This window comes from Meleagris gallopavo, chromosome 2 (genome assembly GCF_000146605.3).
Source record: "Meleagris gallopavo isolate NT-WF06-2002-E0010 breed Aviagen turkey brand Nicholas breeding stock chromosome 2, Turkey_5.1, whole genome shotgun sequence".
Taxonomy (NCBI): domain Eukaryota; kingdom Metazoa; phylum Chordata; class Aves; order Galliformes; family Phasianidae; genus Meleagris; species Meleagris gallopavo.
The window spans coordinates 103,159,774-103,177,416 of NC_015012.2; the positions used below are offsets into that span (position 1 = coordinate 103,159,774).

Consider the following 17,643-nt stretch of genomic DNA (forward strand, 5'->3'; position numbering starts at 1 on the left):
AAGCTCTGAGTTGGGATGGCTCTGATGATACCGGCATGAAAACAGTGTGGAATCCATTTATCTGGTTTTAGAAGGCCTGTGTAGGCACTGCTATCTGAAGGGAAGAAAAGCAAAGGAAGAATAGATCAGCCTACTTAACATACTTGCCAGTGTTTTCTACAGCAGCCACAGTAACCTGTTGGCTCCCTGGCACAGAACGGTGAGCCTGCATCTCTGCCCGTTCTCCTCCCACATTCCTGCTGCCCCTCTCCCTGCACCAGCTCTGGCACTCAGCTTACCTCCAGCTCACACCCTGGCAGAAAATGAACCGGGACTTTCCTGCTAGTTTAACAGCCAGGAGCCCTTTCCTGGCAGCAGAAAGCTGTTGCTTTGGCTTCTGGCTTGCAACAGCAAAGCAACGCCAGGCTGTCCAAGGAACAAGTTTTGCCTTGCTCCCTCCTGAGCACGACATCTCCAGAGCTGCTGTGAGCCTGGCACCTTTGAGACATGGGCCCTAACCACACAGCAGTGCACTACTGACATATTTAGGACTTGAGAGAAGTTCTAGGGGAATGAGGACACTTTTTGAAGGAAATCTGCTCAGGCACCACATGCTTTGCCCAATTCCCATGAACTTCCCCATACAACCAACAACATAAACACCCATTTAGAAAGTGACATCTCTGGAAAGACACCTCAAGCCTCACGAAGTGCTCCAGCACTTTCACTGAAGGATGAAGCTAGTTCTAAGCAAGCCTAACACTGAAGACCACCTAGAGGCAGAGGTGGTCTACGCATAAACTGCACATGTAAGAAGTTTGGTTTGTTTAGGGCTGTATGTTTGTTCGGGTTTGGGGTGTGCTGAGTAGAGTGTGCTTTGTTGGTTGGATTGTCCTTTTCGTGTGTGTCCATATTATCTTCTTCTCCTAGGCTACCACAGAAAAAGTACATCTTGTCACAAGTGCCACAGGCCAGCATTAAGCAGTCCCTTCATTCCAGGCTGAACACAGACGGATGGTGTTGAGGAGCACCCACACCTGCCGGCACACCACAGCAGTGTCCTCCTGCCATGCCTGCGGCGGTCAGACGCCTCCGTGCCTCCTGCAGCCCATGAAAAGGTCAGTTTTCATCAGGCTCTGGGAAACACCATCAGAATTTTGCCCAAGCTCCCCTAAATGCTGAGTGCAGTACGTGCTTTCCACCACAGCAACAGCAATTTACGATTCAGTTTGCAAGAGGTGAAAAGCAAAACTCAATCACTGCATCCCACATCCAGGTGGTATAACACACGTAGCCGGCTACTCAAATTGGAAAAGATGTCCCCAGGTGAACAAAAAACCACAACAGACAAGCTGGGTCCTTTTATGTGTCCCTTTAATAAAGTACATTTGCATAGTTATCTTACAACTTCATTTCAACCCAAAGATGAACAATTGCCTCATGCTAAGCACAGCCTGCATTTGCATGTCCAAACAGTCATCCTCACACGTTAATACTCCAGCTCGAAGAGAACAACAGAAGATATTTTAAGGCAGCACACACCGTTCAGCAGCAGTTTATTGGTTCATTACATGGAAGCAGCATTGCCCCACAGCAGCTCCCAATGTCACTGCAGGGCACAGTTTGCCAGCGTTCCTACGAGCAGATCTATGCACAGGTGAGGAACCCCACTCAGAAACATCACACAGGGATACAATCTGACAAAGCATTGGGATGGAATAAATATTGGCTGCGGGACACCCAGTTACACAACAGCCCCCATTTTCATAGAAAACAGTACTAAGCTAGTACTGCGCTATAGGCAATGCCACTTTTTGCTCTCTTGGATGGCTTCAGATTTAACTGTTAATGCCTCGTTGCTCTGAGAAGCATTTGGGCTCTCAGGGCCAGAGAGGGGATCGGCAGTTCAGCAGGCATCCCTTGTTTTCACCCTGTCCTCACCTCCAAGACCAACATTCTTCCCCCAGATTAATACAGCTTCTATAGTTACACCTTGTTTTAAAATCTGGCCTTTAATACACCCTCGGCACAGCCTTTCTTACTGATAACCTGATATATCTGTACAGCTCTTTCTGCTCCAGCACATGACAGGAGAACAGAGAGAGCTCTCAGGTGACTGTGCCTGATGTGCACAAGGGCAGGGGCTGAGGTTTTCCCAATTAGCATTAGTAAATCATACTATTATCATTATTATTAGTAAGAAGATCTGGGGCGTACTCAGGTAATACTGAAACATCAGGAGAAGCTGTGAAAGCCCCCAGTGCTTCATCACAATACTCATCAGTTTAAGTAGAGGGGCAGCTGTTTCAATGGTTATTATCACCTACATCCCCAAACATATAATAAGGCTGTTTGTGTGAGATGGTCCTCATACACCCCATCTGTACCACCCAAGAACGGGTGCAAGGCCAGCTGCTTTTGCCCAGTGCTATAATGCTACTTTTCCTGCATCATTCCAGATGGGATGTCAAGTTGTTTTCCTTTCCTCCCCCCCCCCAAATTAGCAGCAATTTGGCCCTTAAGGAAACCACTGAACGTTGGGAAGTCAGCTGAGCTCCGATCCCACAGGCCTTGTGGACACGGGGCAATTTGTAAGATCACCTGATTATTAGACCATAGGGTGGGACCTGCTTGATACCATTCAGCATCTTTTAGCAGAAATACTGAAAAACGTAGCTTCAAAAGGAAATCAAGTCAGGCAGAACACTGGAGAAATTACTGAGCACGTCATCTGCCTACAGCAACATGATCTCATTCCATAGCAAAACACTGGTTGAGATAAAATACATCCAGAGTAAAAATCCATTTATAGTTTTCTGTAGGCACATTGCTGTGGTCAATATTGCACAAAAGAGATACCTCTGACCTAAAGGGCACATGTATACTATTGGATAAAGCATATTAAATACATTACACAACACTCTTTCCATAGAGGTGCTGGAGAAAGGCTGTTACATCTCTGCAGTCCGACCAACCTCTTCCTGATCGTACCTTCACAACATTCACAGATGTGTAGTAAACACGGGGTGGGTTGTAAACATTTCTGATTGCATAAGTGACCTTTGCTGTTTCGTTACCGAGTTCAGAAACCAACTAAATTAAATAGATTAATTAAATTACCTACATCTCTCCTGCTCCTACGGGATCACACTACTAATTCCTCAGACAAGCAGCCTGCTGCTGCTGACTCCTTTCATCCAGAGGGGCATCAAGGTTACAGCCCTCTAGTTTTGCTCCTTCCCTCCTCACATCAACAGCGGTAGCGCAGTGTAACTGTGCCCTCTGCCTTAAACCCAGATTCTCTGCCTTCAGCTCCAGGTGTGTTTTAGTGTTCCTTTTCTACCAGCACCTTTTTGCCAGGGCTGCCTATGCGTTAGGCAGGGAGGGGGCTGATAGCACAGAGGCTGTTTAAATACTTACTAACCACTACCATTTGCTGTTGGCCAAAACTGAAAGCACCAGTGAGCTGTCAGAGTAAAATACTTAAAGGACGTTGGTTAGGGATAGGGCATATCGAGCCAAAACCACCTGAATTCCTGCCATAAGGCTACTGTGAAAGAAGAAAACAAATACATATCTTCCATTCTATGCTTAATATCTTTTTCCTCGATATAAAGGTTACTTAGAGGCATGGCTGCCCCCGACCTAACAGACCTCAACCTTGGATTGTGCAGTATATTTGTAATCACAGTGACCACCAGCAGCTGAAACAGGGAGGGTTTGTTTTCTGGGTGAGCCCTACAGGCTGTCAATTTTAAAAGCTCAATACGTAGGAGATTAAATCAAGTAAATTAAAACAGCAATCAGCAAACATTTTAATTCTGCGAAGTATGTACATTACAACATCAAAAGAACACAACTCCCCATTCAAAACAGCGCAGGTAAACTGTGCAAATAGTGGGTCTTTGTGTGCCTGCAATCCCACCATGCAAACGATAACTGGATATGCATGCTAATGATCGAGGATTATCAACGCCAAAGAAAAATGCTAAAGGAAACGAGAATGAGCAGCAGTGAAAGCCACACAAAGACCCACTATCCTTTCTTTTACAAATCAACGGTAACTGTAGATAAGAAAACCCAGGATAACCTAATTTCTTGACTGGATCTAGCATTCAAGCGAAGCAAAAGGATTGTTTCAGAGATACGTGAGCAGGGCTGGCCACCCTGCCTCCACGCTACTGTCAAACTCGGATAGTGGGTCTCTGGGGTGCTTTCACACTGGAAGACAACATTGGGTCCTAAAAAAAACAAAAAAAAAACGAAGGATAAAATGAACATAAATTTGAAGAGTGAAACATATGAGTTCTACGGACAGACAGAACAACATCAAAAAGGTTGGAACGACCAACACAGCTTTCTGAAAACAGACATCATGCACTTCTACTCTCTAAAACTGCAAGTTATGGACACACACAGTGCTGAGGGGCTGTGACAGTCATCGCTGACTCAGAGACATGCTGCAATGACTCAACTTGAGAAAGTTTCTTCCCAAGGAAGCCTTCAGATACACAGATTTTAACGCTCCAAGTCAAGCCCTAGGCTCCTTGTAAGAGGCAAGGGCAAAATTCCCTGAGACTTCAACAAAGCCAGGGTTTCTCCTAAAAAAAACTTGTGATGAGACATTAAGTAAGCAGAGTGTAGATTTGTAATGAAAAACTTCATTGCAATTGATTCATATTGGCACACACAAATCAACCTGCTCTACTCTGTTCCAAGGCTGAAATGACAAAATCACATCTCTGGTATTTATCCACATCAGTCAACATTCTCATCAGAAACCCAAACCCAAGGCTATGAGATCGAGAGCAGGCACTGCTATGACAGGGTAAAGGCAGACGTATGCCCTGGATTTATAGGCTCTCCTTCAGCCCACAGCCCAGATCTGGAAGCTTGAGAAGACCTGACTGAGATTCACCACATCTTTTCAGACACACAGAATGACAACGTGACAATGGGGACTGATTTCACATTTGCTTCCAGGTAAAGGGGGGAAATATTCTGTTGAACAAAACCTTAGAATGTCTTGGAATCTTCACATGTTAGAAAGTGCACTCACATCTGTGGCACACAATGCTTCAAAGCCACTGATTCCATGAGCTCTTACTGCCTAACCAAAAAGAGAAGTTCCCTGGCAGTAACTCTGAGTGTTTTGATGTGTGTTGTCCAAAAACAGACACTGAAACGCACCCACCCCAAGCACGTCAGTGCAGAACTTAGCTCTTCTCTATGCACATCCTTGAAAATGAGTCAGCTTCACTAATCAGTTGATGGTGCACAGGAATTATGAACTTTCATGCACAGAGAAACCTCTGGAAAGGCAGCTCCTTGTTGAAATGACAGGACTCAGCTCATCTCTCCAATGTGTCACGTGTAGAAGTAAGATTTGGGGGGGGGGGGGACGTGGGTTGATCCAGTAGTGTTCCTAAAAACATCCAGGAAATTCACACTGCTGCCCTCTGCATGCCAAGAGCAGGAAGAACACGTGGCAGGCCTGCACCATGGAGATACCAGCCGTGCACAAGATCTCACCCTGGATGGATGAGGGAGCACTCAAAGAACAGAAGGTAACACACATTCCTTTAGGTCAATCTACAGCTCCTTATGCTTTAAAGCCTCCTGCACATCTTCTTTATGTGGATGATTTGGGACAGACATGAGAACAAGGGCTAATCAAACGTTATTAAAACGTGAGACACTAAGATCACTGAGAGCATGACTCAGTATCTTCTCTTCTACAGTGACCAAGGTCTGGGTTGAAGTAAAAGCTGCTGGCAGAGCTATGGCACCCTGAATTGTTTTTTCCCTTGCAGAGCCCTATGGCAGAATGCATGCCAACAAGAAGTCATCCTTGTCAGCACAGCTGCTTCTGCCCAGAGAGCTGCTGACACAGCCCAAGAGGTGAACCACCTAAGGAGAACCTTGTTAGGGAGGTCTGCATCACAGGGATAACCAGTAAGCCCCAGGAAAGACCGGGTACAAAGGTGGTCCATATAACAGAGCTTAAATTTGGGGGAAAAGCAGAATTATCACAAGCCTCAAACCTCTGTGAGTAAACCCAATTTGTTCCCCTTCAAATACTCTTACATTCAACTGGCCAGGAGAGACAGTGGGAGAAAGTTGTGTTTGTCAACAGAAGCACTGCAATATTTACACTAACCAAGTAGGGATGACACCTGCTATTTGCTGACTGCTGCTGGCTGGCCCTGTCAGTGCCATCTCAAAGGACAACTCTCTTCACACAGCCACAATCCAAAGGCTGAGAACAAGACAGCCTAATGATCTATCAGCAAACAATGAGAAAGATTATCACCTCAAATGATATCTATCAAATGTTTCCAATTGCAGTTTGATCTCAGGATTGGTTGTGTTGAAAATTTATGTTATACATAACCATCCTGCACTCATCACATCCAGCTACACAGGTCACTGGTGTGGTAAGCTAAGATCTTTCTCATTTTTGAAAAATTCAGGAGTGTTTAATCACAGAATGGCCTGGGTTGAAAAGGAGCACAATGCTCATCCAGTTCCAACCCCCTGCTGTGTGCAGGGTCACCAACCAGCAGCCCAGGCTGCCCAGAGCCACATCCAGCCTGGCCTTGAATGCCTCCAGGGATGGGGCATCCACAGCCTCCTTGGGCAACCTGTTCCAGTGCCTCACCACCCTCTGAGTGAAAAACTCAGTCAGAACCTCAATTTCATGACCTGTCTGGATGTAGTCTATGCTATTTTGTCCAAATTGTATGCAAACAGAATATTTCCAAAGGAATATATCAATCCTTTAGATAAGCTCAGTCAAAAGTAGTTTCAATCTAAACACAGCAGTTTTTGACATCAAAGTCACAGTCAGTGCATAAAATAAAAACATGTTACCTGGAACGTTAGCACAGATGTAATTTAACTACAAATAAAGCCTCAAGAATGGGGCATTTTGGCCAGATATGAAGCTACTGAGTGGACAAGCCAAGCTTTCTAACCCAAGCTGGACCTCTATCACCACATTTGGGAATTCTTCTCTAACAACCAAACTAAGTTCATCAAATCTCAAGTGCAAGCTGCCTCCACAGAGCTGCAGGCTTTTAAGGGTATACCTCAACCAGAATTCCAGATGTATGCCTTTGTACTGCAAAAAATACAATTGATGCCTAGTGAAAAAACAGCAAGTGAAGGGATGTGACTTGCTAAGTGAAAGGGACAACTTTCACATCAACTACCCAAACCCTAACGGGCTCCCAAAGCCACAAATGCCATGGCCTGATGAAAGGTTGATTTAATTAAAGTGCCCAAGAATGAAAAGCTGAAGGAGGAGTAAGAGCAGTGATAATTTTCTCTGAGGAAAGCTGACAAAAGAAGCAACAACTAAAAAAACCAAGAGGGTGGGTGGGGGACCAGAAACATTTCCTATATTTATATGCAAAAAAAAAAAAATCCAGGAAAACACCTGACCTTCAGACAGGCAAATATCCTGGCATTCAGGTCTCAGGCTGCTGCTGCTGATTTTCAGTTTAATGTTGCTTTGATACATATACCTCATTTATCAGAGCTGGACAAGAGCAGTTGTGAGCCAGGACTGACACATCTACCACAGACTACTTCACTTGTTAATGCTAGAATTTTCTTTTTCTTAAATCCTTTGTGATTACTTTTACTGAATTGAGAAATTGTTAAATTTAACTTAAAGAAGACTACAGCAGACACTTTTTTCATAGTTTATGAAACTCGTGGAAGTCCTACAATGAAGCATAATGCACTTGTACTGGCTTCCAGTCAGTACCAGCTATCAAACACCAGATATCTGTTCATCAGCCTCTCTTTTAGGTGGACACCCAATAGATGTAATGCCCTAGCTCACCCTCACACTCTCACTATTGCACTTTGGCTGTTGGTAATCTGATGGTTATTTGTAGGTTAAATAGAGAAGTATTTCAAGTACAGAGTTCCAAAGAAAAGTATTTAAAGAAAGAGTATTTAAAATCCCAGTAACTTCAGTTGATGCTTGGAACTCAAAATTCCAAGTTCAAAGCAAAAGAACAGTAATGCACTTTTGAAAGAAAGAAACAAAATGGTTTTTAATAAAATGGTTGCTTACACTGCTGACTTGGATCAGAATCTGTGGTCATCTTCACGTAGTTGGAAGGGAAGAGACCTGTCACACCATTGAGTTCTCCTTGCCACCAGTCAGCATCATCTTTGCTCAGCACGTTAATAAGCTGCCCTTTGGAGAAGCTGAGCTCGTCTTCATTGTTTGCCATGTAATCATACATTGCTATTACTTGACACACTATGAAGAAAAAGCAAAGTTAGCAGGATGCTGTGACACAAAGCAGTAAGGCAGTTTTTCAGTATTTTGCATAGACACAGGAAAGAAACAACAATTTCACATGAACTGCTACAAAAGAAAAACACCAGACGTGATCACAGCTTGCTATGGAATCAAGTGTACTTCTGTCTCTTCCCTTGGCTCAGCACAGAAAGTGAGTCTGGTCATCTTGCAGATTCTACTGGTAAGAAAAATGCAGCAAAGGAAGCGTGCACTGCTCATCATGTGCTGCAAGTTCCAGCAAAGGGAAGATTTGTCCAGCAAACCATTGTACAACCAAAGCATGGCTGTGGAGAGCTCCACACAACTAGAAAAGCTACTTTTCTATAAAAACATCTCATCTGTACTCAGGTATCAAAATGAAAATACACAGTGGGATGTGCAGCTCAGTTTCCTTCTTAGAAAGAGCACTGCATGGAATTTCAAGGTGCTTGCCAATGACTGCTAGTTTTCTGTAGGGTTTTTGCTAGAGTTTGGCAAGGAGTTTCCAAATGAGGTGAGTGTGGTTCTGCAATGCAGGCAGAAAAATTAAAAAGCCTTACAAATGGCATAGGCTGGGGCAGGGATCCCATGAAGGACTGCTGCAAGCAAGTGGGAGATTTTCCCCTTCATGGACAGAGATAAAATCTGAAGGACACATATGCCAAAAGACTCAGATTCTGACTAGGACTTCACCTTCTACAGCAAAGCACACTAAGATAAGGCCATTAAACACAGTGTTAATTCAAATTAGTATGTGAACAATCCAAGTAGTTCAATAACATACATGAAATGAAATACAAATAAAACCATTTTTTTCACCTGAGGGGGCAGCAGATGTGGTTCGCTCACTGCTCGGACCCAGTAACTTCACATGGCTGGCAGGGAACCATCCTTTCTGTCTCTTTTTCCCTCTTGCCTATAGAGATGGTTATTACACAGTCAAGAAACAAAACAGCATACGAATTGGAAAAACACAACAGATGCATCACACAGTTCTGCCTATGGAAAACAAAATTGGTCTTTCAACAGCAATTAAGCACTAAGCATCTCAGAAGGTAAGATCTGGCTAAAGGATGAAACAACCAAACTCAAATAAAGCTGCATCTTAATATGCTCTTAATATACAAATATACAGTAGGTATATTCAAAGGTTTTAAGTGCAGCTAATTATTTCAGTGCACAATTTCACAGTAGGGTTATATATCTGCTCTAAGAAAATTCCACTTACACATCAATTAAAGAGTCTCAAATGAGGTACTGCAACTTTCCAACCAGCTTTCAGAGCGCTCTACTCAGTTGCTCATTTCAAATTAAACCAAACAACCCCTCATTGCTGCTCATCAAGTCAGAATTACTGTTCCTCCAATCACTCACCTGCAGCTCTCCCTGCCACCATCCGCTAGCATTTTTCTTCAGGATAAGTATGAGCTGCCCAGGAGCAAGACTAAGCTGTTCACTTCCTGATGCAGCATAAGCAGTAGTCACCTGAGCAATTTCTGAAAAGAAAGGATATTAATTTCTTTGTTATATTTTCACTACGATAAGAGCTATTTTCAAAGAAAGAAGCTGGTATTTATCTTGTAAGTAAGCACACTGGCAGATCTTAAAACACTGCTATGAACATACATGCTTTATTAATCACTTAAAACACAGTCCAAAATATTGAAAAGTTATAACGCACTCACCAGGTTTCTTATTTATTGTTCCAGTTTTGCCAGCATTACCAGAACCCTGTAACAAAGACACAACAATTTTCTTTTCATGTCTAATAAAACCAGTAGAGTTTCTTTACGCTGTTTTTAAGCACGTGGCACCGTAGATGGAGGTTTCAACTCTGAGCCCTAATTTAACAGAACACCAAGATCCTGCTGTGAGACCAACAATAGGACACTGTGGTTAAAGCAATCTGAGACTTGAGTCCCCTAGGATACTCTTTCCTGTCAAGCAATTTAATCTCTGCTTAAAATCAGCGTATCAGTAACAGGTATCAGTAACAGAAACACACTAAAACAGAGAAAGAGCATCACGTGTTATGCAAGGCTCAAAGTAAGAACTCACTTCTTGATCCTTTGGTCTGACATAATTGGAGGGGAAGATCCCAGTTCTGTCATCAATGCTCCCTGTCCACCATTCCCCTTCTTTCTGGGTCACCAGGATTTCCTCACCTTCAGTGAAAGTCAAGTCGCCAGGCTCAGAGCTTGAATAGGAATACAGCGCAACGTACTCTGCACAAACAGCACACAGAGGTGGAGAAAACAGTTTCAGATACGAGGATAAAAGTCCATCAGACACAAATATCTTGGATGTCAGCACCCCTTGTGGTGTCCATAGTGTGGATCACATCATAGAATCATAGAATGGCCTGGGTTGAAAAGGAGCACAATGCTCATCCAGTTCCAACCCCCTGCTATGTGCAGGTCACCAACCAGCAGACCAGGCTGCCCAGAGCCACATCCAGCCTGGTCTTGAATGCCTCCAGGGATGGGGCATCCACAGCCTCCTTGGGCAACCTGTTCCAGTGCCTCACCACCCTCTGGGTGAAAAACTTCCTTCTAAGATCTAACCTAACCCTCCCCCTGAATGTCCTAGCAAGCCTGTGAAACAACCCTACCCTACTGATTGCTATCACAGCTTGCCTCGTGCTCACACCTCTGAGTTAAGGATACACAATGTTTTACAGATATCAATTTGGCAGTGAGTTACCACACTTGGACCAGACTGCAGATAAACAGAAGCCTGGAGAACTTACACCCAATTGTAGGAAGCAAAAAAGAGAAAACCAAACAAACCAACACAAGCAATCAAACAAAATCAAACCCTACCAAACAAAACCAAGATGCCTACGCTCAACCTGAATTAATTACAAATATTACTTAAGTTCTCGTTTTTGGATTCTCCTAACAATAGCTCAGCATTTGCAGTACATTTTCTGGACAAGCACTAAAGGAATTGCTCAGACATGTCTCACATATTTCAGCTCCATCACACACTGTTATTCACTCTTACCCTCTCCCGCTGGATAGAGCTGTGCACTGGACTTCTTCTTTACTGCTGCATAAATAGCTTCTGGTCTGCAGAAATTAAAAAGGACGTTTGAATAATCAGAATGTTGACCAACACATCCCTTTATTAGGATGAGCCTAAGCTTGCTTGAATGTCTCCAAGTTGCTATTTTTTCATTACAAAAGCTCCCTCCACTTTTAAAAAGGTGACAGATATCACCGGTTTTAAGACCTCAGCAGCAACCAAGAGCAAACCACACTTCAAAATCAATGTCACACTATAAAACTAGAAGGTATTATTTAAAAATTATTCATATCCATAAAGATTTTTGCCCAAATTCTCTCATTCTGAAGTATTTCTAAGAAATTTCATCATAACACGATGAGAACAATTCACACACAATGGTGCAGCCACCCCAGCATTAACAAGACTTAGGTAAATAACCCGATGAATAATCAGCCCCCACTGACTTTTCACTGCACTCACCTTGGAAGACTGTTTATTTACACAGCAGTGAGCCCAACATTAATTGCCTTCCAAGAATGAAATAATGAAAGCCTAAAAACTGTACGGTGTAAATCAAAGAGCATTCAGAATCTGCACTGCAATCATTTTGCACCCTGGAACACCTCTCTCTGCAAACTGCCAAATAAAATACTAGTCCAAGTTACACTTACTCCTCTTTCTTCTCAATTCCAGGTAAGAGCTTGACATAAGACTTGGGAAACCAACCCCTTCCTCCATGCACCTCCCCAAACCACCAGTTTTCCTGCTGCTCCAGGACAGAAATGATATCATTTTTGGAGAAGTTCAAGTGGTTATCTTTTTTTGCAGTCCAAGAGCAAAGTGCTTGTGCTTTCAAGTTCTCGACAGGCTGCCCCTGGTAAGACAGAAGCAGAGATGTGTTAGCACTCACCCTCACTGGTGTGAGTGTTAAGCATGCACTGATGCATCAGTTATTGCAGTCCAAGCAAGTTCACTCTTAAATGTTTGCTGTTTTCTTTTTTTTGTCTGGTCAATGTTTTACAGAGGTGACTAAGAAACACTCTCCACTGTTTCCTATCTGTCACAAACATCTTGTGTGTTTAATTACAGGTGAAAACTATCATAATTCAGAAACGCACTGCAGGTGTCCTCTTGATCCCAGTCCATTGATGGATGGAATTATGTCAGAACACACAATATACCTGTCCATGAATGGGTGACACAGATCCAGGGGACACAGTGCGGGTAAAAGCTGACTTCTGTTGCCACGCTGCATTAACGTTCAGGCTGGAGAAATGTACGTTCTGGTAATCTGACTCTTCTACAGATTTGCTTGGTGAAAGTGGTCTGCAAATTGAAAACAGACATAATAAACACACAGCACTTTTTATTTTAAAAGCACTTCACATAGAATCACTTTTTTTTTTTTTAATTAATATAGATACAAAACAAGTAATACTATAGTTGTGGATGCCCTATCCCTGAGGCATTCAAGGCCAGGCTGGATGTGGCTCTGGGCAGCCTGGTCTGCTGATTGGTGACCCTGCACATAGCAGGGGAGTTTGGAACTAGATGAGCATTGTGGTCCTTTTCAACCCAGGCCATTTTATATTCTACACAATGAAAAAAAAGCTTATTAAATATTTAAAATATGCAAACTATGACTTTCCAATAGGTTCTTCAGTAAGTTCTCTTCTTTTATATTTTCTGTATCATTGACTGATACCACACAGCACATTACCTTAACTTTGAACAAGCAATCTGAACACAAATATAACAAAACTCACTCTGAAGTAGCTGAGGTAGTAGATAAAGATACTGTAGGAGGAAGTAAGGCCTTCTTTGGAGACAAAGCTTTTTCTCCTTCTGGTATTCTTTCCACGTAATTGCATGGAAACCAACCAATACGTCCCTGGAAGCTCCCATAAAGCCAGCCAGGCTCTCCAACATTTTTTTCATCAACCTACGGACAGGAGGATAAATACAAAGAAAACACAATTTGCAGTGTGAAACAACAAGATATCTATCATATGTCAGCACCCACTGGTAGATCAAACAGCACGAGCAGCGCTCGCAGGGGCAGCATTTCTAATTCCCTCTCCTTCCAGAACTGAGCTGATTACACACTGGTGGTGATGCAGCTGTACTCTGTCTCCAGCAGCTCCTCCCCAGGTAACACACCAACTCAGTGACTTGTGGAGGCAAGCAGAGACAGCCTCAGGTGTTGTGCTCCTTCAAACGGGGCCCAAAACCACGTGACACTGAAGGACCACAGATAACACCAGGAGCAATTCTAGCTTGTCAAAATTATGATGTGTTGTGTTGCAATTCTGACTGCATGGCCAAGGAGCAGTGGGTGGCCAGTCAAGCAGCACATGAAAACTGGTGCAGTTTTAAGAGCTGTGCTGCTCTTAAGTGAGGAAACCCAAATATTTCTCAGTAATCTTAATTTTTAATAAAAGACAAAATGTGCTGGGCCTCCAATTAAATTTATTCACAAGGCATCCAAAAATTTTGTTATTTACTGTAATGATTAAGCGTGGAGCATTTGTGCTACACATCCATGTCAGTACAGAAGTCTCCATCGTGCTGCATATCATCAAAGGTAGAGTAAGAAAAAACAGGCTAAAATTAGCAACTAATCAACTCCCAGCAGCCAGTTAGCTTAGTTGAGGTTGGCAGTAGAAGAGGAGGTGGTGGCTGCTGGTGTATTTCTAAAATAAGACACCAGCAGTTCAACGAGACAGCTAATTATATCTGAAAAGGAAGTCAAAACAACACAAACCACTTTTGTTTCCTCTTAGGGTCAGAAGAAGGGAGCTGTTTTGTGACATGTTAAATACAAATGGCAAATCTCACCTGAATTATATCTCCAGTATTAAAGCTCATCTCATCATGATTCCTTGCTTCAAATGGATACAAAGCTCTGTAATTTACAAAGGCAACGGAATTCCTGGATTCTGAAGCACTGATGGTGTTGCCTGAAATGATAAGAAAACTCATCATCATTCAAGGCCAGGCTGGATGTGGCTCTGGGCAGCCTGGTCTGCTGGTTGGTGACCCTGCACATAGCAGGGGGGTTGAAACGAGATGATCTTTGTGGTTCTTTTCAACCCAGACCATTCTATGATTCTACCTTTCACCACCCAGTTGGTTCTCACTTAACTCAGTTAATTAAACTGGCTAATGAGAACTGGCAAGAACTAAAGAAAGCTGAATTGCAGTAAAGTCATCTTCTGGGAAAATATTATTCAAAAAGGATGTCTGAAGACCTACAGAGAAAGTCAAGTTGACTTCGGTTCTTTTTTTGTTAATCAGAGGCACTGAGTGATGCAAAAAACAGCGGATTTCAGTGTTAATAAATCACTGAGGATTACCTGTGCATCCGCTCATCACCTGACAAAGCTTCATGTCAGCCTTCTGCTTTAATGACAGAAAGATCAGGCCTTTCAAAAAAGCAACAGTACTTCTGTTTCCAACAATACCTACAATTTGTTAGCCACCACCACTGGAAGATTTGCCATTGGCGCCACTGGTGGTGAAAACTGATAAAGACAAACTAAATCAATAGGATGATTCACAGCTAACTAAAGACATGAAGCACTGTGTTTTGTTTATAATATGAGGCAGTAAGTCTGCCACAGTGTCACATTAATACACCTACAGAATGAAAAATGACTTCGGAAAACAAGAACCACCAAGGCAACAATCTAACTAAGATTACCTTCATTAGTCCAGGGTGGCTTAAGACTTTTACCCTCTGTTGGTTTCAACAGATCTCCAAACTTTTCACTTATGTTTAATTTAGCAGCGCGTTTCTCTGTCTCGTGAGAGGTGGTGACTTCTTTTGTCTTTTTTATTTCTTCATTCTGCTTACGCCTCTCCTCAGCTTCTTTTGCAATTTGTTCTTGCCTTCTTTTCTCCTCCTCCAGTTGTCTCTGTCGTTGCTCTGTTTCTCTCAAGATCCCAGCTTGCTTATTTTTCTCCTCCTCTTCATGAAGCTTTTCCTGAACCTTTTCCTGCATTCTCTCTTCCTCTAACCGCTTCTTCTTCTCCTCCTCTTCCCTTCGGATATTTTCCTGCCATCGGTTCTCCTTCTCCCTTTTTGCTTTCCTTAAAAAAAAAAAAGGAAATGAGAGAGGGGTAGGAGAACATTCATCTAAAACTGAAAGAGATTCTGTTCACAGAATCATCAACTTCACTTGTAAGTGAACTTGTAAACAAATCAGAATCTATGATATCAGTTACTTTTCTCACTGGACAATAAGCTCTTCCAGAGAAGACTGCTTTATCTACACAAGAGTGCCAGGATATCCCACGTGTAAGTAACAAATGGATTTGAATTCTTAGTACAGGGAGACTGCCACATAGATACCTGCCTCCATGTACACTTCTGCTTGCCTACAGACAAGCAAGTCACAGTCCATCCATTTAATAAGGGTGGCTTGAAGCTGTCCACCATGGCAGCAAGCTTCCGAGCCCCGTGACTGAAAACTAAGATTTCCAAATAGATGAATAGTAAAATTACATTCTGTTGTAAACATAGGAATAGTCTTTGCACGCTATCTTTGTTGCTTTAGCTCTCTGTTTTCAGCACCTACTCAGTGTTTATTGCACCGCCGCTGCCACACTCTTCAGCTACTAAGGATAAAATGGGTAGCTGACAGCAAAAAGTCAGGAGAGGAGAAAAAGAGTGGCATCTTAGGACAGCAAGTATAAAACCCCAAAACTACTGTTTCTTAGTCAGCAACACAAGAAAAACTACACTTGTTGGGAATGAGACCATGAAAGAGCAAGAGGCAACAACTGAAAAGCTTGATTTCTCAGTATAAGCTGAGCAGCTCAAAACCAGCACTTCATACATGAACCAGGGCTACAGAAATTATTTGCTCAAAGACCTATTTTAACGTTCTGGTCCTTCACCTAAAATAGAAATCAAATGTACAGTTCAAAATTGGCTCACTTATTGAGCTCCCAAGATTAACATAGTGGCACAGCTGCCCAGGGAGGTGGTGAGGTCACCGTCCCTGGAGGCACTCCAGAAATGTGGGGCTGTGGCTCTGAGGGACGTGGGCAGTGGGCACGGTGGGGTGGGCTGGGGTTGGACTTGGGGATCTGAGGTCTTTTCCAACCTAAATGATTCGATGAATTAAGAAGTCAATGTCCTTCCTACTGTATAAGTACCCACCTCACAACAGAATTAATATACACGACAAAGAACTAGCAACTACTCAAGAAGAAGTGCTTTTAAGGAAATATTTAAGAACTTTTCAACGGTAACAAAACAAGGTAGAAAACATGAGGAATTGCAGATGTGTGAGAATTATCTATCTGCAGTACTGTGTCCAGGCCTGGGGAACCCAAGACATGAAGGACATGGAGCTCTTGGAGCAGGTCCAGAGGAGGGCAACAAAGATGATCAGAGGGCTGGAGCACCTCTCCTATGAGGAAAGGCTGAGGGAACTGGGCTTGTTTAGCTTGGAGAAGAGAAGGACCCAGAGAGACCTCAGTGCGGCCTTCCAGTACTTGAAGGGAGTGTATAAACGGGAGGGGGAACAGCTGTTTGTGAGGGTGGATAGTGATAGGACAAGGGGAATGGTTTTAAACTGAGACAGGGGAGGTTTAGGTTGGATATTAGGAGGAAGTTTTTCCCCCAGAGGGTGGTGAGGCACTGGAACAGGTTGCCCAAGGAGGCTGTGGATGCCCCATCCCTGGAGGCATTCAAGGCCAGGCTGGATGTGGCTCTGGGCAGCCTGGTCTGCTGGTTGGTGACCCTGCACATAGCAGGGGGCTGGAACTGGATGAGCGTTGTGCTCCTTTTCAACCCAGACCATTCTATGATTCTATGATAAAAGAAGCTAAAATCTTAATTAAAAAAGTGTTGCTTGGTTTATTTGCCCTTCAAATCTGAGTTTCTAAATTCCACAAAAAGATAAAAATAGATCGGAAAAAGGAAATTCAGAACACCTTGTGTTGGTGGTACTCCATTTAAACTGCTTTCTCAAGGCAACTAACCAGGATGTATTTTTGCCAATTATACTTCCTGTGTATTAAAATCAGCATCTTAAAGACACCCAGTTTTTTGCTCTAAAAACTGCTATGCTGACACATTTTAAGACACGGTACCTTGCAGCTTCATCTTCCAGCCGCTTTTTCTGCGCAAGTTCAGCTCTTCTTTTCTCTACCTCTCTTATTTTGCTCTGTTTGATCTTATGGAGCTGCTCCAAGGCTAATTGCTGCGTGCTGTAGCTTTCTCTCAGGTCCTAATAAGGAAACATAATAAAGTACATCATAAGAAATGAAACTAATCTTTTGAGAGAAGCACCCAAGCACTGTAACGCTTTGTGAACCAAACTATTGTTTTCTCCATACAA

The 17,643-nt window shown here is 43.0% G+C and overlaps 1 protein-coding gene across 1 annotated transcript in view; it reads right to left on the reverse strand.

Moving 5' to 3' along the window:
* The window catches only part of ITSN2 (intersectin 2), a 66,794-nt gene that overhangs the window by 8,875 nt on the left and 40,276 nt on the right, over nt 1–17,643 (reverse strand). The window contains 12 exon segments of the mRNA XM_031552618.1: nt 8,069–8,260; nt 9,101–9,197; nt 9,656–9,777; nt 9,967–10,012; nt 10,340–10,506; nt 11,288–11,352; nt 11,962–12,164; nt 12,472–12,616; nt 13,057–13,232; nt 14,129–14,250; nt 14,994–15,382; nt 17,396–17,532. Coding sequence (XP_031408478.1) covers nt 8,069–8,260; nt 9,101–9,197; nt 9,656–9,777; nt 9,967–10,012; nt 10,340–10,506; nt 11,288–11,352; nt 11,962–12,164; nt 12,472–12,616; nt 13,057–13,232; nt 14,129–14,250; nt 14,994–15,382; nt 17,396–17,532 — 1,861 coding nt within the window.